General features: G+C 37.7%; 1 protein-coding gene across 4 annotated transcripts in view; it reads right to left on the bottom strand.

Annotated features, from left to right (window-relative positions):
• Positions 1-10,075: 10,075 nt before the first annotated feature.
• Positions 10,076-26,933, bottom strand: part of reps2 (RALBP1 associated Eps domain containing 2) — a 64,295-nt gene continuing 47,437 nt past the window's right edge. For 2 of the 4 annotated variants that reach the window (XM_088913365.1, XM_088913364.1), the window contains 5 exons: positions 18,747-18,830; positions 17,913-18,049; positions 15,533-15,638; positions 12,391-12,453; positions 10,076-10,237 (listed from right to left, as the gene is read on the bottom strand). In XM_088913365.1, coding sequence (XP_088769491.1) covers positions 10,157-10,237; positions 12,391-12,453; positions 15,533-15,638; positions 17,913-18,049; positions 18,747-18,830 — 471 coding nt within the window. In that variant the 3' untranslated portion in view covers positions 10,076-10,156. Of the gene's footprint in view, positions 10,238-11,355; positions 12,454-15,532; positions 15,639-17,912; positions 18,050-18,746; positions 18,831-26,933 lie in introns of those variants that run through there. The other 2 variants (XM_088913367.1, XM_088913366.1) reach the window with 1 other exon arrangement.

The raw sequence follows: 26,933 nt of genomic DNA, 5'->3' as shown, positions 1-26,933 counted from the left end.
CACTACTGCTGAGCTCTATCACACCCTCCTGCACTGTGGGTGTGCAGACATAATAGGGAAAAGACTGGCCTCCATGACTCAATTAGTGGACATGAATTGGTTTTGAGACCAGTCATTTGAAGTTAATTTCTATAGTCATAATGCATTCATATTACACAATTAATTCTGGAATATAAATATTTGTATGACTTGAATTCTAAAGGGATGATAACACATCCTTAGAATTTAAATCCCAAACAGTGCTTAGCTGAAAGAATGGTACTGTCACTACAAACTGGTTTCTATAGTAACAGTTCACTGGTACATTATATGTACTCTCATCAGTAGGAAAATAACAATGTATTTAACAATACTGAGTTAAAAGAACATTACAACACTGTTATAAATATAATGTTCTTTGAAGACACATCTATCAATATAGCCCATACAAAGTCAGTTTTTATTTTTGTTGCTTTAGAAAAGATTTAAGGCTTAAAGGATCAAATTTACTTCTAAGGATGACTAATAGACTTGTGAAGTTCTTTGGGATCTTTCAGTAAGAAAAGTACTATATAAATACAAGGAGTTAATATAAATTATGTCTAAAACAAAATAACAACACTAAATATCAATACTTTTGTTGTTGAATAATAACATGTGTTTGTCCATCTTCAATAAACTTAGTCCAATTTAAGGTCACTGCGAGTTGGAGCTTGAGCCAGCATACAATAAGTGCAGTTCAGGAAACACCCTGGAGAGGACCCTAGTACACATACAAGGATATGAGGAGATTATTCAGAGATACCAACTGAACTAGAGAGCATGTATTTGGGCTTTTGACAGCCAGTGAAAACCCACATCGCCAAGGTGAGAACCTGCAAACTCTATTAATAAGGTGCCCTGGGACAGAAGCAAACAACCCAAGTTGTGAGGAAGCAACTTTGTCATAGTTCAAACTCACAAACAGGAATAATAATAATGCAAAGCTTGTAAAGCAAGTGCACCACCATACTGTCCATGAGCAATGCATATAAAGTACAAACCCACTTTTGCTAGATGAGTGAACTTTCCCCGCTAATAGGTTATCCTAGTCAGTAGTTCCGATTAAAATTTTTTTTCATTGTGATTTTTTCGCTTCTCTCTGGTGCTGTCATCTTGACTACCTTAACACCAATTGATAAAGGTATTATAATAGTTATGGTGTAGAATATTTATAAAAGCCTTATTTGTAAAAACATTGATGCACAAACTGTAACATTTCATACCATGAAATGATTCAGTTTGAGTTTTATTTTGATCATGCACCCTATGAATGCAAGGTATCGTATCGATATCACCGGCCGATTTCACAGTTATGAGCTAGATTCTGTCTCAACTGCCCATGATTCATGAACTACTGTAACATAAGCTTATTTTTTGTTGAGTAAGGAATTTTAAGCAGTTTCATATTTGTTGAGAACAGGAGACACTCATTTACGCAGTTGTGGAAGTACAGAACAAGCTGAATAATCATGTTGATTGAAGCTCATACAGTACCTTGGCGTCTTTCAGGTAATGGCTGAATGAGACCATCATATCAATTGGTTGATAGCAATCGCAGAAGCTAGATGGCCAAATTCCCTCCTTTATTTTGTAACCTTTCCTTTGTTCTTGTGCTCTTAGGTTAGGAGTTTGAACATGCGCAGTTCCAGTAAGAAAGTGAGCCCTGGCAGCTGAAGACAAAACAAAACAGGGGCTCTTGGCACAGAGAGGATGAGGCTTTGAATGGCCCTATGAACTAATTATAGGTCTCCTTATACCCCAGCCCGGAGCATTCTGACTTTATAAAATACATAAAATATCCAAGCACATACATGACAAGAAATAGCAAATCGTTGCTTAAATTAAAGTAGAATATTATCATTAATACTTCTATAAGGTCATAAAGAAGTGAAATGTCTACAAAAACCACCTGTTCCCCTTTCAGGCAATATTTAATTACATTTCCGAAGTGAAATGATGAGGGAAATATTATAGAAAAACAATCTGATTTATTCAGAAATGCACAGTGAAAAGTTTAAGTATTCACTGCAAAGCATTACAGTAGCCCATCCATCTATTTTCAAACCACTTAATCCAACTCAGTGCTGCAGGGTAGCCAGAGCCTATCCCCGAAAGCAACAGGCACAAGGCAAGATACAGGTACATCCTGAACAGGATGCCAGTCCCTCGCAGGGCACACAAAGACACAGACACATACACCAGGGCCAACTGTTCCAGAAGAGAAGTAACTGCCAGTTTGTCTTTGTATTGTGTGAGGAAACCCACACAAACACAGGGACAACATTCACAGACAACACCCCAGGTATTGGGCCCAGGGCCCCAGCACTGGGGGGGGGGGGGGCAGCCATGCTAACCACTGCACTATTATGCCACCCCATCACGGCTGTCTATTATTAGAAATCTACTAATTTTATTAAGAAAACATGAAGACCACCTGAAAACCAACCTCCTTAAAAATAGTTTTCAGGTGTGTGAGAAATTTGGAAGTGCTTTTTATTAAGTTATCAAAGCTTTCATTTCCTTAAAGGGTGTTTGACAGTCTCACAGTAAATTATGGAGATAAAGAAACTGGTTACACAGCTTTTCGAAAAGAGGATTCTCCCTTCAGAGAGAGAATGAACTGAAAGTGAACTCTGGGAGCCACTCCTGCAGACGGAGGGAACCTGCTTTCTATAGTGTCCCTGTGTACAAGCAGCCAATGAGATTAGCTTATTCCTTATAAATCACAGTTCTTCGGATGAGGCAAAATCAATCTTATCAGCAATACAGTTATTAAATATAGTCTGGCAAATCCCTCCCATTGGTGTGGGAGTCATAAAGGTGGAACTTTACATTTGCCACATTGTGTATGATGTCACACTTTCATCTTGTACTTGACTAATTCGATTAAAAGCAACCACTGCTTACTGTTGTACAGAAGCAAGCAGGCTCTAGCTGCAATTAACAAAATTATTTCCAGCGCAAGTGAAGTTCTGTGGGCATTTCCATTTTTACAGAGAGCACAGTGGCAGCCAAAAGACATTTTTGAGGAGTACAAACAGCAGAAAATCTGGAATTTAATTCACTTAACCTTTTCAGCCCTTGATGCAAGGCATAAAAAAATAAAAGAGCCTTTGTTTTTGCACATCAGGCTGTAGTGTCACGACTTTAAACATTTCCAGAGAATACAGTATGGTAGTATTTTTAAGGACAAAGCAGTTTTTAAGTGTTTTTTTTTCCTGAAGACATACCGTATACCGCAGACATCTACTGTGTATGATTTACATTCTTAGGGCAGCTGGGATATTGGTGAGTTTAACAGGAAACAATGAATTCTCTTTCATGAACTTGATTGGTTTATAATAGTTTTGGTAAAGCTTTGTTGAAATATTTGCATTTTTTTAACTATTGGCCTTGCTCAAACATTTCCTTACATCTGTATAAGACTTCCTGCTGATTCAGTAGTAGAATTCTTGGAAATTGACTTTTCAAAACAGCATTTGCAGGTATAAATATAACATTTATTTCGAATCACTTTGGGGATAAATAATGCTAAGATCTCACCCTATCACAAACCACTGAGGAAATCAAAAACTTGGCAAATCATATTTTCTCTCAGGTTATTATTTTGATATATGATACCTAGAAACTTTTCTGTGATTTTTAAAAAGCATTCCTATTACATTAGCAACAAGGCCGTTTTTATTAAAATATTATGGCTCTCCACAGTGCTGTTAACCCAACTGTTAATACAACCATTATGCTGAATTTCACAGTTGTTCTACAAAGGAATAGCTGCCAGCCACTGAACTGGAATGTAGGATCGAGCAGAGAATTTTATTAGTTTTATAAGCTGTTTGCAAGGACTTTATATGACCATGCTAAGGACACTGACTTATATTTCATGGATTATTCTGAATTAAATCATGGGCGTTTTATTTTCTAGCCCTGAAAAGTTATTGCTTAGCAATTTTTCAATATTAAGCTGCTTAAAATAACTTTGCTGTCTCTTCAGAAATGTAAATAACAGTGCAACATACACTTTACAGCTCCCTCAGGGGGCACTTATTCCTCTTGCTAATGTTGTCCCTTGGATTCAGCTAGATGTCTCATTCACATATCGTGTTTAAAATCGCAGCAGGTGCCACACATAGTTCCTCACACAGCTGTGCTTTGGATTCTTCATGATCTGACAACAGTTGTCAGGACAGGCTAATGTGTTTGACTGCAAAGTTTGGAGGTGAGACTCTAAAAATATTCCTACAAATGGAGGTCCATTGGCTTTAAATGGAACCCACAGTGGATTCCAGTTTAGTGGCTATATCTGTAATATCAAGCAAAACCTAGAGGTGCACCTGTTACAAATGATATTTACATCAAGATCAAACCTACTGCTATTGTCAATAATCCAGCTGTAGACAGGACTGTCTTCCACAGAAGATAATGAGGTCCCAGGCCTAAAGTCTGAGGCTGCCCTGAGAATTATAATTTTTTATTGTTTTTGTCCTTTCAGGTTCTGGACATATTTTATTGCTGTACAAAATGGCTTTGTATACACCTAAGGGGTCCTTCTCAAAGGCCTTGTAGTGGGCCACAGAAGTTTTAGCTGCAGCCCTGGTTGTTAAGTATATCGTACACATACTGTAGGTAGCTTTCTACTACTGTATTCTTCCAATAAAAATGCCGTTCTGCCATCTTGAATTACTACTGCACTGCTGCAAAATTAATGATTTAAGGAATGACACTGATTATTGTTTAGTGAATTCTGTATTGAAGATTACAGGCATTTTTGTAAAGTTTGAGTGTAGCTTTTAAAATACTTTGGAACATCTTCAATCAACCTTTTAGAATAGCACACACAAATACAGTACTTCAAAAGGCCATTTATACAGTTCAAAATTCCTCACAGAGCTTGGCAAAGGAATATGCCAGTTCTTTCTAATCTCCACCTTTTGAAGTTCAATTTAGAGAGTGGACAGAGGGGAACTTTCTTCAAGGAGGGTGGATGCAGTAGAATACTGACTTGAAAATCCTAATAGCTTGTCAGATTTACTCCAGGAAAGCCAAAATCCAGAAGGAGCCTTCAGAAAACCTCTCACTTAAAGAATTTCATTCCTCAATTTTCATCTGAACAGCTGCATCTGCTACAGATATGCTTCAGCCATCATACTACATATACATACAAATAATTTTGTGTTGCTACTGCTTGCATAAATCAAGGTAGCGATCAAATAATATATTATGATTTAAGAAATGTAAAAGAACATAGGTCTGCATGGTCTCTGCCACTCAAATATTCTTAAGCGAATTTGCTTGCTCAGAAATGCTAAAAGTGATATTTAATAAGCAAAATGTCCAAATATAAGTATGTAAAAATTCCAATTCCTTGCTGATAAAGAGCATATTTTTACATTTATAGCATGCAATAAAATATCTCAGTTCCTTAAAGACATCTGCTCCTATAGGCAACAGAAGTGTGAGGGTTCAAAATCCAGTTATAGATTAATGCAATTATAGAATTATTTGGTCTCTTCAATTATGGATCTTTACCTTAAATAGTTTAGACTCTTGCTCATTTGGAACTACTCTTAATCTTATATCGGTTAGCTGATTGTCTGTCTGTTCCTGGGCATACTGACTTGCTGCTTGTTCACAACAAGGTGGAAATCATTAGGAACATGAAGGGTTTCCTTGGTCCTAAATTCACTTGTCACCCAGAAGTGAATTGTGTGCAGCACCCAAGGCAGGGTTCTCCTACATACAGTGCAATTGTGCTTCATTAAACTCTCTGGCTCCCCTACCCTTCATAAAAATACAGGAGAAATACTGTGTCTCACTAAGTGGGATAAGCCAAAAGATTGAGAAGCATTATTTTTGGAGTGATACACTTACTTTACGTTTTGTGTCCTAGATAGGAAATTTGTTTTACAGGCAGGTAAAATACATAATACTAACACAATACACGTAACACAACATGAACACATTAACAAATAAATGACATGTCTGATGACAAAGAAAATAAATAAATGTAAAATATATTGTACCCATTAAGCAGGTTAATAGCTGTGGGAATAAAAGATAACTTAGTTCTATAACATCTATGTTCTATGAAGTCTGAAAATCTTCCAGATGGAAATCAGATTCACTGTGCAAGGGGTGGTCATGACAGTCAATGATTATACTGGCCCGAAAGCCATGGCTGTTGTGCACCAATAATTTTGCTGGCTACCTTCACAATCCTCAGCCTCAGCCTGTTTTTATTGCATGTATTAAAGTTACCAAACCAGGCTACCTCAGTGAATGTCAGGACAAATTGAATGAAAATTCTATAGAAAAAAATTCATTGTTGAAGTACACACGTTTAAAGAGTGGAGTTTTCTTAGAAAGACCAACCGCTGTTGGTTCTTCTTACATACAGCATCAGTGTTTTCATCAAAGGTTACTTTGTAATCAACAATATTGCCAGGCCTTTGTAAGTTTTGACCAGTTCAAATTTCATACAAGTATATCCACCAGACATTTGCGTTTGAAAATGTTGCTGCATGAAAAAACTTGAGATTTTCAATTTGAATAGACTCACCTACTCTTGACAATACGCGATGCTCTCTGTGCTCTTGACTTCGATGGTCTCAGCAATCTGTGCTAGACTATGAAGAGCTGCACACATTCTTTCCAAGCGCAATTCATGGAGTCTTAAATACGACTCAACAACAGGGTTCCTGAGTTCGAGTAAACTCGATCATAACCTCAGTGGGCTTTGAAAAATGTGTGCTTTGCTTATTGCTTGCTTAAACTACTGAGTTAAAGACAAATTAGACATTGCTGCTAGGGAGTCCATACAGGAAGCAAATTAGCAAGGCCAGATATGGCATATGCAGTACCAATCATTATCTGATCTTGACTTTGGATATTGGGATGCAATATGAAACATGATTTAAAAAAATAGAACCACAACATTGTGAGGGTTTAATGCATGGCGAATTTACAGTAACATGGCTCACTGCTTCCTCAGTATTAGAAAATTCCTATTCTGGTAACTGGTAGAAATGGACACACTTTAAACAAAACTTGAAAGACACAGCTATGACACTGGAAAACATGCAATTGCAAGCCAAAATATTCCCCACCATCATGGGAATTTACAACTGCTTTTTATTTAAAATATAATCCAAGGCTGAAAGTACATACTGTAGTGCATAACCAATGCATTAATTACGCATTAGTTATAGTAGGCCTAAGACACCTATGATTCGAGGTTTATAATTACATTTGCCAACTCATGAAGACGTATCATATTTTAGCACGAACTGAAACCAAAAGCTGGGTGAAACTTCATCCTTTTCCTTGTGGCTTCAATCGGCTGCCTAAAGCCTCCTGGTTTTCATTTGTAGGTTCTTAAGAAGCGTCATGGATTGTGACAGAGATGACAGTGTGAATAATGGCACACTATGCATTTAATGAAATCTGCATCTCACACTCAAGCCTGAGGTTTCTCTGGAACAAGCTCACATAACGTTGGTTTTACGCATCATCTGATTTACAGCAATGACTCTGCTATAGACAACATGTGACCACACTACTTAGAGAAGCACAGAAATTCACAGTCTACTACATACCTTTCTACTCCTTGGTAAAACCACAAAATCTACACCTTTCTGTACATGAACAGAATATGCTGAGTTAACATAAGACCATGAGCAACTGCCTTGCAAATAACCACAAAATTATTACAATAAAATTGTAAATTATTCTTGCAGATTCATGTAAACCTGTTTGTAGAGCTTGTATTAAAAAGGATTTTTCATTTTGAACATTAATGTATTTGGTTTAAAGAAAAATACGAAACTCTCAAAATAAAAATCTCCACTTTTATTGTCAACAACTCATAGTGAATTCCTCTTTCACATTAATACAAGCAATTCAGCATACAGCTTTACACGTGCCAACGGGTTTTACATTACACTGCTGAAAGGCAGATCAACAGAATGATTCGGTGTCCTCCTGCTTACAGTATTAAAAGCTTCCGAGCACCACCATTTTTGCATAGAAAATAATATGAATTATTCAGGAACACTACAATGTGTGTTATTTTAAAAAACTGTTTTTGCTTTCATGACAATTTTTTAGTACTAGGGAATAATAATGCCCAGAGAAGTGAAACTAACCGATAACAGTTTGTAAAAGAAGCAGACAAAACTTTTACGTTAAGAATAACTTTGAAACATTATTCAATTACCAAACGTTGTGAAACACATCTACAGCGAAGATGTATACAGTCATATGCTATTCTCATGCTTTCTTGATCACTTGAATTGATATGATAGGTTTCTCATCATTTCAAAGGCAGCTAGGATTATTTCAGTGTACTTATTTTAATATTGTGGGGGACTATGTTAAAAGTCTTGTGGGTTAATTACATTCTGTACCCTTAACAGCAAAACTAGGGGTAAAATAAATTCATCTATCAGAACTTTACTGCCCTTAACACAGAGTCAGAACTGAAGTTCAGTATTAATTAAGACTTTTTTTAGATCTCTTTTTAATGAGACTGTATGCATAACACACTTAGCGAAAAACAGTAATCTACTTTGTCAACTACACAGGTAATCGTGACACAAAAACAGGAGATCCAGGTTAAACTACAGCATTTTTCAAAAGCTTTATAACAGTATAATAACTTTCTTATTATATGAAAGACAGTGAAAACAGCACTACTTCCTGAATTAAGCCTCATAACCTTGTCGCCTTTGACAACATGCAATGATACTGAAATCTTCAGTGCGGGTCAAGTACAAAAACACTTATCTCGTGTAGAACTACAAGTACAGTGTCTTTCAGCACGAGCATCTTCTTAATTCATAAGGTTCTCTGAAATAGTCTCAATGCATTTATGGACTTAAGAAAGCTGGGACAGGCAGGACATGTGGCAGTGTACGCTGACAGGGCTGAGAACACATATTTCTCACAGGTGCAGATGTCATCGACATGAAGAAGTCCAGCTTGTGCTTAACAGCTTGATTCACTGCTGTCATGAAAAACCAAGACCCTTCATCCTGTGACCCTGTAACACTGGATGCATGATGCCATGCCACTAGAAGATGTTCATCAAATAAGAGTTTAAAATAAGGCTTCATTTATTATTATGACTTAGATGAAGATCAGATCACATTTTAGGAGCCATTCAATCAGAACTCCATATAATTCCTAAGGGTTCACAAACTTTTTCTCACAACTGTATGTATTTATTTTCTATCCTGTCAATGTATACATGTATATTTACGCACACATGAAAAACAACGAAACGTCATCCTTTTACAAATGCAAACGCCAGTTCTTCGTTCATTCTCTGGATGAACAAAACAAGCTTGGACTATTTTCAGCCCACGTTGCAGTCTCCTCTCTACAGAACATTTATACAGTATACATCTCTTTCATGTGCTATATATTCTGATGTACAAAAGAAACGCAGCACTCAAATCTATTGGATATAATCAAACATTTTATATACAGATATCAAACATAGCACAAGCACAGAAAAAAAATAGCAAAATTTCTGATTGAAGTACTATAATAGGTTTTCAGGACAAGAGCAGACAAACTTCTTGATTGAAGCATGATCTTCCCCAGCATACAAACAAACCTTATTAGGACCTGGACAGATCGCGGTAGGAAAGTACACCTCTCTTCCTGTGCAGCTGCAGACAGCTGGTGAAAGCTGGCCAGTCACAGCTATCTGTTGTTGATGATGTTGATGGCTTGGTCCTACAGATGTTCTGCTGAACTCAGGTTAAGAGAAAAGGCCGGCCACACTGAGACATCGATGCAGCTTTCTTGAAGGCATGCCATTGTAATCCAGGCTGCTGGGTCTGATTGTGGTCTGCTAGGAAATCGACACTTCCAGGCTGGTTTGCAGAAACATAAACACTGCTGGCTCATCTCTGTTGTTTTGTTGGGGCAAACATTATGATTGCTTAGTGGTAATTGACAAAGGTCTTCTCCCCACATCAGCTCATTTCCATCGCACCTTCAGTCTACTCGAAAAACACAACAGTCAGCAGCAGAGCGTTCATCGTGACATCTTCACATGTTGTCTTCCGTCAGGTCTGCCGAGGGTAATCACCAGTGAATAAAAGATCCCATGGCTCTGGGGCTACCCCTACTTGCAATCTGAAGATGACTGTGCAGAGGGATCAGGTAGATGTGATGGTCCTGGGATAGAGTCGTCACCCTGTGCCTTCTGAGAAACAGTCAGTACATCAGTTTCCTGGTTTCTCTGTAGTACTCTATTAAAGCAGAACATTTCATTTTCCAGCCAACTTCGCTCACAGACAGGCCGTCTTCAAAGACGCCTATAGCAACTAAGCAATTCCCATAACTCAGTCAGGACATGATCATATCTTTCTCAGTTCTTGTGTTATTTAAAAGCACATCTCATTGAATGGGTGCTGATATTAATCCAGATTTTGGCATCTTCAACTCTAATACCAATTAGTGAGTACCTTGTATTTTAATCAAATCACATGACTTAAGATTGGTATTTTTTTATTCAAAGAAGCAACACCAATCAGCTTATCAACAAACCTATATTCCCACTATTTAAAAAATAGCTAACTATTTATACGTCCAATGAACTACTGAACATAGGAATATCCCATTTTCATATTGTATCAGTACATACATAAATTTGTTCAAGGAAGGTGTTGTGCTCTTCATAAAAGACTCGTCTTAGCTGTAAAATTACAGTGAAGATGACTGCACTTAACTTAAAACTGGATGTGAGAAATAGCTTGCATATAATTTCAGTGTATATTTTAAGCAATAGTAGTTGTTTTCTGAATGTCTCTGATTTTATCCTCATGTGCCTTTGAATACAGCAAAGAGGCAAACATATTCAACAACCAGGTATACAGTACAGTATTTAGCAGAGCAATTTTGCTTCTTTTCTGGTCTGGTGTTTGCTTTGTTACACCACTATGAATATACAGAACCAGACTTCCACATGTTCATATTAAGATAGGAAATTGAATGTATTAAAGTCTCACCATAGTGCGGTTTGCATCAGTCTTTTGGCAAAGTACATTCATGTAATTATGTAACAAGAACCTTTTCATTTATTTTAGAAACTACAGTTTCAATTTGAAGGTTCTAAATTTTAGTTTAGTATTGAGCTTCTTTATAAAAAAATAATTTGTAATGCCATTGGAAATTTGACAAAAATGAAATCTATTTCCGGTGTTTTTACTTCAATATAATACCTCTTCCAGTTTTGTACAGTATAAAATAAGCTATTCATGTCATGTCCTATAAATACTTTTTTGATTAAATGATAATGCACAAAATCCAGCTTTGTGAATATTTTTCTCTTTTTCATTTTAAATGGTGAACTATGAAAATCTAGCTCTTAAATCTGAAGTAATTTAGGTCTAGGTCTGAAACCAGTTACATTCTCAAACACCAATAGACTGAGTCTGGACACTTTTGTCTATGGTTTGTTTTTAATTGTCTATGGTACATTTTTAATTAATTTATTTATTTTTCTTTCAGTGAAAACAACCATGGTTTAAAGCAGACACATTTTACCTTATTTTGATATGATCCTTAAATGCTGAATCACACTAATTAAAGTGATTCATAAAATATGGAAATGAACACTAGCATTCTAATATACTTACAGGTTAATGATACTTTAAATGTCACAAAATTATTTGGACTTGTGCGTGATTATAAATATATGAAATATAATCGTGCTATAACACTTTTTCATACAAAAGGCAGTCGTGATTGATGTTCCCTTGGTGATTGTTTCTGGTTCAATCTTGTCAGTTCTTTTTTCTTGGGTACTGATTCTCCTTGGGATGAATTTCTTTCTGCCAGGTTTTATAGACCTCTGCAGCACCCTCACATAATCCTACCCTCCGCTGTCTGTTTCTGGAACATCAACCATCCTTTATAAACGTGTCAGAGCGGTGTTTATGTTCAGCTGCAGATTGTTTCTGCATTACAGAAGCGCCACATAATTTGGCATCCAGAAACGTGCCACTCAGCATGTTACAAAATTGTCTCCCAATTTCACTTTAAGATCCGTGACGCACATACACTCGGGCACTGTCAGAACTGCAGCACGCTGTGGCTGCTGTATTGAAGCAGAGTTAATCCTATTAAAGGAGACATAACAGGTCAAAAATACGCATTAAAAAACCCTACAAAATCAGCTTTCACCAAAACTTAAAAAAGGAAAACAATTGCTTCAATACAGGAGAAGAAAAAATATTCTATAAGGAGAAAAGAACTCGTAACGAATGATCCGCAAAGGGTTTTGATGTGTACGTGAATGATGAGGTGTTGTGTCCAAAGCTCTGAAGGAAACGGAGGCCGACGGGAGAGTCATACAAAAGATAGGGGACGCAGAAGGTCCAGCTGGGCCTCCAAAGTGATCCGTTCTTGGTGAACCTCCTACGAAACAAAGCAGGTAACATAAGGCGATAAAAGAATGACATGATTTTTCACTCCAAAAAACAGTTTTGAGCTCTGCTCTCTGGCACATGCACCTTTGCTGGCCTGCCTGTAATCTCTTGCCCATCCAATATGGGGACCGGCCTTGCTAAAGTCACCATCTGCGCTTTATTGATATGTTTATTGTTCCTCTACAGAGTGCAGGGGTACAGAGGCTCTGGGAATTTCTCTTTTCCTGCTTTTCTCTTTCTTTTTATGTAGGCTTTCAGGTCATTGCCTGAATGTGGACATATGCAAAAACTACTTTCACAGTTCTTAACCAGTCTGCAAAGGAAATAAATCACGTTTAGCCTTTGACCTTCAAATTAGGCGTCTCCAAAGAATTTAGGAACACGGAAAATCTGATGCTCATTTATTTATTTTACAGGCTACTTTCAAAGCATGGGTTGTGCTTGAACAACGCGATTAAGGTGCTATACATCAGAAGAGACCAAACGTTTGAGGATGAGGAAGAGCAAAGAGGAAAACATTATACAACAATATGAAAATTAAAAATATGAAAAGTCACCCACAGAATTTTAAATCTTAGCTCCAAATTCCATTCCTAACCATATGCCATATGGCAGTTTTAACATCTGCAATTTATCTTAAGAACAAAAACAAAGCTATATCACCTGTCAAAGCAAAGGCTATCCAGTACAATAGCAAGCTTTACTCAACAAGTGACTCCACAGTGCAACAGACTTTAATTTGTGATTGAACACACAAAAAAAATTCAACATTCAGATTTAGCATTTTAATCTAAGATGCAAAAACACTGTTGCCACAAAATGATTCTTTGCAAGTTGTTACTTGCCAGGACATGTACTTTCTAATACACAGAATCTTAATTTATTGCACATGAAATACACAGCGCAACATTATAGAGAGTCTGTTTTAATGTAGAGATGGATGTTAGTTCCTCCTTAGTTTTTAGCTGTAATTTCTTGCACCATTCTATGACCTTATTATATAATTAAAAAGTACAAAATAATTAATTTAGATATAATGGATTTAATGTACGTGAGAGTTTCATTTAAATGTAATGTTCCTAAGGTTGCATATCTTGTTATAATGTGTTATAATGATTTAAGAGGATAATTTTTCTTGAGGATGCACTTATCTGCATGTCTATTATTTTTTATGTTCATTAGCTCTTAATTTGATCTGCAAATGGTAAACACACGTTATGCGTATAAACACAGGAACTGGCTTTCTAAAATAATGTCCATTAGAGCATCAGTGCTACCAGGCAATGGAAAGGGGACACAGGAACACCAGCTTACTTCTGAACAGTCTAGAGTGAGTTCATGCAGTGAGCTTACCTCCTGAAAACACTCTTATCAGACACGCAAGCAAATGCAATCTATTCAATTATGTAAACATTTTTTTATATATGTCCAATTGCTATTTGTAAACTTAATCTTACATCAATGAAACAATTTTTACTTTAGAAAAAAAAGTGAAACAGAATGAAGGTAGTATGATTCACATCTGAACTTCACTTAATTCAATAGGTAGCTTTAAGTGTAACCAATGCAAGCGCTGATGCTGCATACTGTATATGCTACAGGTTTTGAAATTCTTGGCTTTGTGCATGCCACTTTCAACAACAAGTCGGTCGTGGTGCTTGTTTCTGATTAACAAAAGCACAGACAATCCAGCCTTGCACAGATGAGAGGAGGAAAATGGGACAAGGATGCAAAGATCTGGCTGTTTTTGGGTAGACAGGAAAGCATTTCAACCAAGACTTTCCAAAGTTAACTGTTGGAAGATGTCTCGGGCAGTTGTGTCAGATCCTAGTTCCAAAAACTCTTCTTGGCCTGAATTCTACAGATGAAAGGATTTCTCATGCTTTTCAGAGTTCTGTTGTTATGTCCACAAAAGTATCTTTGGAATGCATCACGAAGACTGACGAGATGCAGTGCAATGCTTTCCTTGAGATCATTTTCGAGAGCCTTGATGGTTTTATTATTAAAATCTCCAGATCAGGAGAAGCTTGGTTAGAAGGCTAGTCCTGCATTTCTACTAATAAGTAGCTAATAGAAAAGTCTGGTACGCATTTTGAATCAGCTGTATATAAAAAGCTCTTGGGCCGTCCTTTGGATCCTTATATGCCCCTCTAGGGGGAAGCGCCCCACTGCTTGGGAACCCCTGTATTAGAGGACGTTTGTGATTGATGTGATGTGCTAACATTGCCTCCCCCTTTTTTGGCCTGAAGAAAAGCCACAGCACTCATCCTGCTCAGGTTTCTTGTCTGCATGATCTCACATTTCAAAAGCATCGTCTCGTCATGGCACTCGCAGATTCGGACAGCTGCAATGGAGTTTTAAATGCTGTAAAGTGTAAAGGAGAGTTTCTCCAAGATCATGTGAAACTCGCATCTCAAAACACTTTGAAAAGCAATCAGCAGTGCCAAAAGATACAATACGCTGCATCTTGAAAGACCATGGACACAAAACTGTACACTCAGCAGACGTAAGAGAAACAAGAGTATTTTAAGTTTTTGTGTGTAATAAGCACCATCTTATATGATTCAGCAAGTCATGATAATTGTGTGTTTATTTCCTTTTCTACCTTTCCTGTCACTTAGCGTTCAGTTCCTCCCATGTCAGTTATTACAATTGCTTTTGTGAAAAGAAGATCAGTCTCTTCTGCCCTTACTATTTAGAGAACTACAATGTTAATGTAAAATACATTCAGTGTACAAATACTCAGGGTGCAAACAAAATTAAAACACATCTCAATTACAGCTATCCATTCTGTCTACTGTTCAGAACCAGGAAACAAGATACACAATTATCGAAATACAGAATTACATCTGAGCATCTGTGCAACTAGGCAGGTGCCAGTGTCTACAATGAGAATTTTAAAATACAGAAGACAAAGAGCAACCAGCAGCATTCAACTGGGGGGTCTTGCACAGCAAGACGAAAAAGAGAATTTAAACCATATTATCACTTTTAGAGGAAAAAAGCTTTATACAAGGTGTTACTACCGTGATATGCTTGCTGTTTTGGAAAGAGAGGAGGGGCCTGACCTTGAGCTGCTGCTGGAGTTCACTGTTGAGTCTGGTTAGCACTGCGTTGGCTTCTTTATTCTTCCGGATCGCAGTCTGAATGTCCTTCTTTTGCCTGCAGGATTGTCTGCAAAGATGGAGATAATGTGTTGTGTGGGATATCTCTGCTTAGTGCCGAAAAAAAAGTGGTTCAAACAACAAGCAAAAGGCTGTCAGAAATGGCTTAGGCTGTTATTAGATGGTCACTTTCTTGTGACTTTACCCTTAAGGACCCCAGCTTCACTGATTAGGATAGCATAGCAACATGTGTTAAAGTCATTACACTGTGTCAACAGTTACACACCTCTGTCAACAAATCATAAAAACCTTCACTGCTCTGAAGGATTAGGGATGCATTCTTGAATGATTTTCAATTGGTTCTTGTTTTAAACTTTTATGTTTTAAAGCTTTTATTTGCACACTGGCTTCAGACCAAACACTTAAACAACTAACCACGTTATAGATTTTAATGGCATGATAACACATAAGAGAAGTGCAAAGGAACAAGTAATAGGTTTATTCCATGCTGAAAAAAAGAAGAAAGAGAACACAACGTTTCGGCCGTGGAGCCTTTTTCAGGTGTGAAGAGAAGTGAATAAGAGAAGTGAATAATTCACTTCTCATAAGAGAATTCACTTTAATTCACTTCTCATAAGAGAAGTGAATTAAAGTTAAGTCAAGCTAAGAGAAAGCAGGTATTTTCATCCTTTTTGGATGTGTTACTTGCCTCAATAACTAAGTAACAGCCCTGTTTCTAAGGCAACCACCTTTCTATCAGGAGAAAACTGTTCTTCATTAAACGAAACAGTGTTTGTAAGGATAAAATTAACCCTCTGAGCAACCATCATCTGAAAACCAAAGTGCTTCACAGTCATGTTATTCCTTTTTTACCTCTCTCAGTACAAACGTGTTCTTCAACCATGTGTTCTTATTTATTAATGTGTCATTCATTTTAGCAAATGATGAATACTGGAAAATAAAACCTTTGACTTTTGATGGAATTTGTTGTCTTCTGAAAAGACACAAGTTCCCATCAAGCCAGTTGCTTTGCAGTTTCCATTTCCCCGTTCAGGGCAGTGGTACTACGAGATACATGAGAAAAACAACCCAGCAATAAAACCCTTGCTGGGAACTACATTTCATGTACCTGAATTAAAGTGTTACCACTGAACATCAAAAGTTACTTTGATCAGAGAGGTTATCTTTAATGTGGGGAAAATAAATGTGTTTGCTACTGTCTGCAACCTCGGGCATCACAGCACCATTGCTTGCTCAAAAGTGTACACAACTTCCATGATAAAGACTTGTGCATCAGTTTATCCCAACAATCAGTAACTACTTTACCCTCAGAAGTCTAACTCAGCAGGCCCAGGAAAATAGGGCACTAGTCACTAGACACTAGTCCAGAATAATAATAATATTCTTACACTTATATAGCGCTTTTCTGGACACTCCACTCAAAGTGCTTTACAGGTAATGGGGACTCCCCTCCACCAACACCAGTGTGTAGTCCACACGTGGATGATGCGACAGCTGCAGTTGCATGTGCGCCAGTACACTCCCCACACAGAGTGATGAAGCCAATTCATAGGTGGCAACTGTTAGGAGGCCATGATTGGTAAAGTCAAGGTGGAAATTTGGTCAGGACTCCGGGGTTACATCCCTACTCTTTTAGAGAAACGCCCTGGGATTTTTTATTTTTCAGGACCTCGGTTTTATATCTCATCTGACGGACGATACCTTTTTACAGTACAGTGTCCCCGTCACTATACTGGGGCATTCGGACCCGCACTAACCATAAGGCTAACGCCCCCTACTGGTCCCATTAACATCTCTTCCAGCAGCAGCCTTAGCTTTCCCAGGAGGTCTCCCATCCAGGTACTGACCAGGCTCACACCCGCTAAGCTTCAGTGGGCTGCCAGCTGCGAGTGGCAGGGACACATAGCTGCTGGCAATTAACCTAGAACATATGTCTTTCCTTTGGAGGAATCTGAATCACTCAGAGGAAACCCACAAGTAAACAGAGAGTAAACGGAGATAGGGCTAGAATCATGCCTAAGACCTCGAAACTGTGAGGCGACAGCACCACGATATCACTCCTGTCTGAGGTACCCTGAATGTAATTAGATGTACCCAGGAAGGTATGTACAGTACAGCGTCTGAGACCTAAAAATCCATTTTGCATGATCGTTACCATTCCTACATGCGAGAACTGTGATTATTATGAAAAGAAGGATTGCTGTGCCTAACAAACACCATTTTTTATAAGTCTGAGAATAAAAAAATAACATGACTGCCTTATATATTATTATATTGTTTTTTAATCCCTTCACTCCCCAGATGGTCAGAGTTAGATTTGTACTTTTGAGCAGGTTTGGCCGCAGGGACGGAGGAGGTAGATGTCAACGGAGAGGGGGATTCCTGAGCATCTGGATTCTGAATCTCTGGGCGAAATTTCCTGCGAACGGGCTTCAGAGGAGGTTGGGATAGCATGACCTCCTGAAAGAAAATTAAAATACAGAACAAAAACCCTAAAGCAGTGTTTATACAACCACATCAGAACTGCTGTCACGTGGCATCCTTATCTGCATATTCTGCATTTGAAGAACCACAGAGGATCGTGGGTCAGGTTCATAAAGGCATTAGAAAAAGATGAGCTGAAAACGATCATACCAGGGAGTTTATAAACGATACCTCTAAATCTTCCTCACTCCTTAGATTAATGCTATGGTAATTGCTTCTCATGACTCGTAACAAAACTGATCTAACCCTACAGTTCTGGGCTGCAGTAGTACCTTCTTGATCTCGATTAAAGAGCACTTAAACTGCAGTTGCCTTGAACAGTTTATTGCTCCTGTACACCAAGCAAACAGGAATAAAGAAGCCAGCAAAACCTTGTATCAAAGGAACATGGTTATGCCTTTGAGCATACAAGCCACTCATCAGTGTCAGAAAAAATACCCATGAATGCAGCAACTCTTTAGCTCACTCCATTTCATCATATCGTTTGGCGCAACAACAGGTCATTTTTAAAATACCACACATCATGAGGCGTTGACAAGGCCTTACACTGACCGTCACCTCTCCATACTCAATTCACATATGTTCCAGCTGAGATGATGAGAAATGATCTGCTAAAACCCACAAGCATAAAAAAAGTTTATAGACATCTAATGCAACTTCAATAACTTCTTACTTTTTTCAAGGGACTGCTTTCTTCAGTGTCTACAGCAGGTTGGTTGCATGGACCTTGATCTTCACTTTTAACAGCGTTTTCCTCCTGCAATGGCAAAACAGTTTAGAAAAACAGAACACAAGACGAAACAGACCCGGGTCATGCAACTAAGGAATGCTTCTTGACACACAAATTTAGGTTTAAGCTGATAAAGTTCAGGTTAAGCCATTCACTCTTGAGCTGTCACTGTTGAATTTGTGTTTACCCTCCTCAGTTCACTTCAGGTTTCACTTCCTAACAGCACCATCTGGTGACAGATTGGACAGCTACCTGCCAGTGTTGTTTTAAAACAAACTCAAAAGCAAAGGAAAATCTATAATACTATAACATATAAGTTATTAGTAATTTGGTCATGAGACTGAATTGGCCAAAGGATGGAATCCAAAGTCCCATACAGGGACTTCAAAAACATTTTAGGCCATGTTTATATTATTATTATATTATTATAAATAATGGGTAAATGGAATGGTGTTTTATCATTATTAATAATAGTTAAACACCATTCCCTTTATCCTTTATTTTAGTCTGAGGTTTAAAAGGTACTTCCATTTTTTTCAGGACTCGCATCATCAGCAACACTGCGTGTGCTGCTCGATCACCAGAACTCCCACAGACCTTTCAAGGAAAGCATGAATGGAGATGCTTGGATAACGAGCTGCAGGGAAAAAAAAGGCAGCTGAGCAATGCAGCACCCACTGAAGGAAAACGGCCCTAACGGCATCCTCTTATTTGTAATTTCATTCTCTGGAAATATGTAGCGGTAAAGCAGTCTCTTTGGAATGGACATGGATGGCACCACAGATGGATAAAGCGAGGTCTCTATTTATAGATAACTAGGAGTGATCATAAATAATCTTTAGGTTTTTGAAGGCTTTAGAATTTTCTCCAATGGGACAACGAGAACCTCAAACAGTAATAGCCTTCCTGTGTCTGCACTGTGCTTACAATCTCCCAGCTGTCTGTCACACAGACCCCAAGTGTTTCTTCAATAACTGGGCTCGCTGGCAGTCTCGCTTGGCGGACAGTCAGCACTAAAAGTGAGGGTGTGTTTAGGTCAAGATTGAAAAGCACTCCCTGGCGTCCTGCCCAGCTCAAACCACAGCAGCTGTTCCTCACCTTTCTTGAGCGCTTAGTGCTAATGAAGACAGATCTTTGAAGGGCCTGTTAAGTAGAATTCATTTCTTTTAAAGTGAAGGATGATCGTTTTTTTTGTGATTTTCTGTAAAACAAAATCATTTTCAGCTGCACTGCTCCTTTACTTTCAATAAAATAATTCTTGCACTTACAGTATATAGCACTTTTTCACCACTGAGCTATGTACAGTACATATACTGCAGATGGGGACCCATCGGGGTGACATGCTGTAGCCATAATGCATCAGCAGCCCAAGTGCACTGCGGTTCAAGCTGCCTCACTTATTGAATTAAGGGGGAACCTATTGAATTAGGAAGTTTAGGAAGCCAGTTTAAATAAGCTCCGAGTGGAAATTAAACAAGACATCAGGGTTTTCCTTGGAGATCTGTCCTAATACTGACCAGACCCAGCCTTGCTCAGCTTGCCTCAACATCAGAGTTCTGAGGCCTGGAACAAGCAGTAATTCTCTCAAAAAAAGCCCGTGGTTGGGATCATCACACCCATTACCTCTTTATGGATAAGAACTTTAAACTATGCTTTTACCAACTTCTAGCCCTGTTCCCATCAGATCTCAGAGCTACTGTAAACTGATCCTTTCACTCTGTATGAACAGGGGAGATCCGGTAGCTTCAGGGAATGAGCAGGACTGTGGTCCAAGCCCTGCCAGCACAGACTCAGCCTTGCTACAACCCTGCCAGGTTAAGCAGCTTATGGATCCTAGAGTGATGGGTAGATAACTCACATTTTCTGGATGATCTTAAAAAAAATAAGAATTAGGGGTGGCACAGACTAAGGGGGGAGGGGAGATTTGCTGCATGGGAAGGATAACTGGATTTGGAGAGGAGACAGGATTGTTGAACAGTAAGTAGAGTAGAAAAAATCAGATTTCTTTGCATCTGTATCTTCATGATATTGTATATTATTTCCTTTCATGGTGATTTTTGTTGTTTGTTTTGTTCTCTTAAATGTGTTGCTCTTTAAAGATGGATGGTTGTGGAAAAGTAATAAAAAGAACAGAAAAAAAAGAAAATTGGCAACGAGTTGAAGGCTGTTTTGGTTTAGCAATGTGTTTTGTTGGCAGCCCAGCTCTCAGCTATCCGTGGGATAGTCGGGTCTACTTAAAAATGTGACTATGACTTTCAGAAAAACATTGCCCTTTCCAGCCCTGCTGGTGCCCAGAGTAAAATCAGCTCCTCAATGTAACAGCACAGCTGATTCAAACCCAGACATAAACACAGTTGTAACCACATAGGAAATGGTGGAACCAGCAGTAGTTAATTAGGACTCTAAAAATGGTCATGGGATAAAACCACCAAGGGCCATGCGCAAGCGTTAAACTATTTTCTCACATAATAATGAAAACTAATTATTCCTTATCTGGCAGAAGAAAACTGTTGCCATAGGGTGCTTTGTGATCTAGGTGTGCATGACCTCAGTACTGAGACTGTAGTAAGTGTAATGCAGGACAAAAGGCCAGAGAACAAGGGAAAATAAAAGCAGACTTGTTGAGGAAATGCCTTGTTGGGAAAGCTTCCAAAGAAACACACATTGTCCAGAAGCACAACACTGCCCACCATGGCCTGAGATGACCCAAAGCCACAATTTGGCGACACACCAAACAAGCTAGTCACAATCCTGTAGCTTACTGCTAAGATTCCTAATTATAGATGGCTGAAGAGGATAACTGGTAATTTTCCAGTTATCCTGGCAATGTGGGATAAAGGACTCCATTTGTTCTAGATTTGCGCCACTGCAGTTTCAGCCTCTTATCCAGGTCATTTGTGTCAAATCAACTATAATTTTGTGACAATGTCACCGCTTGCCTCAGTGTTGGATGAAAACTGTCACTATAAAAAAGGGTTAATAGAATAATCAGAAATTTGAGGGGTCAATGCCCAACGGTTTGAGACATTTTTACCTAAGTGAGTATGTACCACTCTTTTATGAGTTCTAAAAAAACAGTGCTTTTGAAAACGGTTGGCTTTTCAAACAAGTACAGTAGCATACAGTTACCTTAATTCATGTCCAGATAACATTTTTAGTCATAGCTTTGTAAGTGTGCAAATGAGTAAAATAAAATCAGATCAAATGTAAATACATTATCCTCCAAATTTATTAATTTATTTAATCATTTATGCCTGATGAAATATGAACCATAAATATAAAATAACAGTAAAAATATACAGATTATGTTTTTCTGTTCTTTTTTGAGCAAAGTATGAAAATTCCCGAAGATATATATGGTATATATGATGTATACACAAGGGTGTCATACAACTGAGCAAACTCTGGATAAAAATTGTTATTCTTTATACAGTATATAGGCAATTACATCCTTGGCAGATTGATTGTTTTGTACTGACTTTGGTTATGTTTTAAATACAAACAAAATTGTGAGGTATACAGTGCTACTACAAGTCCCACACCTATTAATCTTTTTCCAGATTCCTAAAGAATTCAAATAATTTCCACTGCATTATTTTTAGGTATGTTTGGAATACTGGTCTGCTAAATGTGATGTAAATCCTCATATGCAACAACAATATGCATTTCACATGTTCTTCCTCAAGTCTGCACAGCATTTCATTCATGCAGGTGTTGAAACTGTACACTTTCTTAGTTGGGATTTGTCCTGTGGCGGATGGTACACACAAGCCACAAGAAATGATAATTAGGGGTTATAGTTTTTCTTATTTTCTAACCTGTATCCCAGGCTTTCTGCACCAAGAGGTGAATATCACCTCTTCTAAAGCCGTTGATTAAACAATCATAGCTCTGCAGTACATCCCAATTCTCAATCATTCAAATTGCTACAACTTACACACATAAACATGTATAGTGTCTGTAGAAAGTCTACAACTCTTTCCAAAGTAACATGTTTTGTGTCCTAATAAGCTGAAATCAGTACACATTAGACTAGAATTTATTTTACTCATATTTACACATTGTAACACAACCTCCAAGGAGAAAGCAAATGTTTAAACATTTTGAATTGTAATTACGAATGAAAACCAAGATACTATTATATATTGTATATAGAAGATACGTTGTGTGCTCTATCTCTACAATACAGAGCAAAAGCACCCAGAGAATTGATAACAACTATATAAAATCTAGATTAGCCTTTTATTTTAAGTTGGGAATGTTTTAAGCTTCAGACCAAAATTCATTTAAACACATTACATGGCCAGTACCTGTATTTATCCACTCCGGATTTACATTGTCAAAGCCTGGAACAGAACCTAACGGGAAGAGATCACCATCCAAACTGCACACTCATTGTACCAGTGAGATCCTGACACTGCTTTGAGACAATGGTGAACTGATTGAATGAAATGTGCTTTCTGTTTTAAGTGGTGTGTGTTAAAGTATGCAGTTTTGTCCTTTATTGTATTGTGCATCTACTGTGTTCAGTGTTCAGTATGCAATTTCTTTTAAAATGTGGAACGCAATTTCATGACTCTCAAACTGCTGTATAAAATTTTGTCATGTGTCGCAATCACAGAAATCCAAAATTCCAAACCTTGTACATTCTACAGCTATGTTTTCAGGCTCTAGTACCTTTAGCAATGCCCATTTCCATTTCCACTTCCACAAAGCTTGTGTAAAAAAATACTAATATACTGTATATATACTCAATGGCATTTTGCACCAGAATACCAAATATCCCAGGATACATAGCTGAGAACAGCCTCCCTGATGATATATGATTTCATCTCTTAAACATTTTTAAAATGTATTTTGCTGCTTGGACCGTATTTAAAAATACTTTACATGGTTGCTACAAGCTTGTGTACTTTCAAGAAATTATTTGCCCTTACATTACTCACAACGGCTACTTTTCTTAGGGCAGTACATGTTAAATGTAATGACTTTGGCAACAAGCCTCAAACTCATTGTATTCCTTATAACTCATATTATCTGAGACAAATCCAGCCACAATTTATTAATATTTATAGTCAATGTACTTTAATACACTAAACCCACTGTAATAGACAGCCTTTTAACGTGCACTAACACCTTTTACATAATGAAATATAACATTAGCACCTTTCTCACTCGGATTTTAAAAGGACTCCCACTAGTTGTATCTTTTCACGTTATTTGAATACATTATCAGGCATATACATCACATGCTAATGAGCCCATCATATGTAATGTTTTAAGGGATTTTAACACGTATCTTACTCTTTAATACAAATCAATACACTTCTCATGACAATTCATTTTGTCTGAGAACCTTTAGTAAATGACAGTCAACGTAATTTAAAAACCAGCACACATTGCAAATACTAAAAACCATTTCAAAATAAAATGTATCATGGAAATATGAAAAACAAGCTTAAAATATAAAACAACAACAGCTGTTATTTCAGAAGCATTACCACTGTCAAAAATCTGGAATTATAATTCTGAATGTCTGCATTCCCTTGTCACTGTCAAACCTTGTCAAAGATTTGTGTCAAATTCTTCCGACCTTGAAAAGTTAGTTTATGTAAAAGAAAGAAGCCAGAGAATTCTGACACGTGAATTCATAGCTGCAATGGCTACAAATCTGTTTAGAGCTGCAGACTGAACAGACATCCAATAAATACAAGAACCAATCAGAAACATTTACTTAACCATGTATGTGCCTGTAAAGCCAAGCAAACAGCCAACAGCAAAACAGAAGAATATACCCTGCCCAGATGATCTGCTATTTACCTAACGAAACAAATCATACAAAGAAATAAGATGTGATACAAGTCTTAATGACGTAATACATATGTCAAAGGGGCCATATCATTCTGTAACAAGGAGATACAAAATGTATTATGAAGTACAATAATGCTGTTTTGTTCTTTCTTCTTAGCAATGTGGCATCATCTGAATCAAAGCACAACACTGGGCCAGCAAACAAGGGATTAAGTTCTGATGTCAGAAACAAAGTACTTAGAGAACAGCTCAGCAAAAGCTCTTGCCGGGTTCTAAGGGGGATGGATAGCCTACATTTGATTGGAACTAGACGTCTGGATTAGATCATCCTGCTTTGATTTAACAAGGATATCAAATGAATTCTGCAAGGGTCTCAGCTTTAGTCACGAGAGGAAAATATTTTGCACTTTTTCAGATACCAGTGGCTGTAGAAGGGGTCTGTTTAAATAAAAAAATACAATGACTATTTTGACATGGCTTCGAATCTGAAGAAACAATGCAATAGCAAAGCACATGAAGCAACAAGAATCTCCATATTCATTTCTGTATTTTTTTTAACTAAGATCAGAATGCTGCCTATTTATAACATGAAGATTTATTTGTACCCTGACTTGGTGACATGTGTACATATTAAATTCAATGGTATACTGGATAGTTAAAACACGGTGACCTTATTTTGAACCTCTTTATATCAGTACCTGTACTGTCAGGTTTTTAAATATGGCTCACAGTTCACACTGATCGTTGTACTGCCTTTTCCTCAAGACAACACCAGAAAGACTGGTCAGTAGTAGGGATGCTTAACGATTAATAGAATGGAGTCGTTGTAGTGGAATGAGAGCATTAAGGATCTGGCTCCAACAAATGAACCAATATTAACACACATTATACCGTAAATAATTATTTGTTTGAATAAAGTTCATGTATAACTATTGTTTGCTCTCAGGATTAGAAATTCGAAAACATGAAGAGTGTTTTTTTCCCATCCCAGCCTGTGCTAACAGAAACTCAATACGAGACCGAATGCGAGGAATTCAGCACATTACAGTAATGTGTGCAATGTTACTGACAGATTAGGAAGTGAGGAGGATGCCAAATTAAACAGATATATGGGTCTGGATGTGAGCACCGCGATGAAACACATTGCAAAAAGGAAAACCTCAGATGCCAGAGGGTCAAGAATAGAAAGGAAGGCATCCAGCTGAACTCTGTGCAAATCGGCTCTCTCATTGACCTCTCATCTCATTGACAAAGCCTGAGCAAAGAGTAAACTAGAGGAAGGAAAACCAATGTAAGAGACTGGGTGAAGGCAATAAAATGACATGATGGATTATGCTACGAGATGAAAAACACAGAACACAGAACAGCGCAAACTTGCTCTGTCTATTCGCTGTCATAACTGATTACTTAGATGCTGTCTTTATTACTCCTTGGCACTGGAGTCATAAGACAAGTCATTTGGAATATTTTGTTTGAACAAAGCCCAAACATACCCAGACACTGCGCTGTTTTCATAAACATTTAGAATCTCCAGGACATAAATTTTAAATTAATTTTTTTTTGTATTTTTAAAAAATGCCCAAAGGCAGCAAAAACAACTCCAGATGCATTTGTTATGTTCTGGGAGAGGGTGCATTGCACCGACAGGTTAGGAAACGACGAGCCGGGAATGAAGCAGCAGCGCTGCAGGCACGGAGGAAGAGCATCACTGGAAAAGAAAACTCCAGAAGAACGAAAACAGAAGGGTGGAAGGAAGGCTCACTTCTGTTTGCATTATCTGTCGAACGGTAACCAACGTTGATCTCAACCAAGAGAAAGTGGGACAACGCTGTCAAAGAAAGCCAGGCACCAGTCTTTGAAAGAAAGGTGAAAGCAGTTTGAAAAGGCACATGAATCAGCTCGGAAGTATTTGAAATGCATTCTAAATATAACACATTTGATATATATATAAACTGCTTTAATCTATCCACCTAACTAAAACCCCACAAGAATCCAATTTATGGCCCTTTGTTTGGACATTTACCTTTTACCTACCCAGGTAATTAATCTCTGTGTTGAATAGATTTACTATTTTCCCTGCTTTTGACCAACTCTGCCTGCAGTGTCAAAAACCCAATATAAGAAAGCTACCACAATGCCTAATTATTGGTTGTAATACAGTCACACTTTGGAAAGTGAGCATTATCAGATAAAGTGGCCATTTTCACATATTGAAACAGAATAAAATGTTCCTAGATAGAGACATGCTTAGTATCATTTTCCACACATGTTAATTATTGTACATCTAAAGCTGCTATAAAAGACCACACTCAATGTAAC

This window comes from Atractosteus spatula, chromosome 4, assembly GCF_055471065.1.
Source record: "Atractosteus spatula isolate fAtrSpa1 chromosome 4, fAtrSpa1.hap1, whole genome shotgun sequence".
Lineage (NCBI taxonomy): Eukaryota > Metazoa > Chordata > Actinopteri > Semionotiformes > Lepisosteidae > Atractosteus > Atractosteus spatula.
Note: the sequence above shows the minus strand (reverse complement) of the source record. Positions and strands in the feature narration are given on the sequence as shown.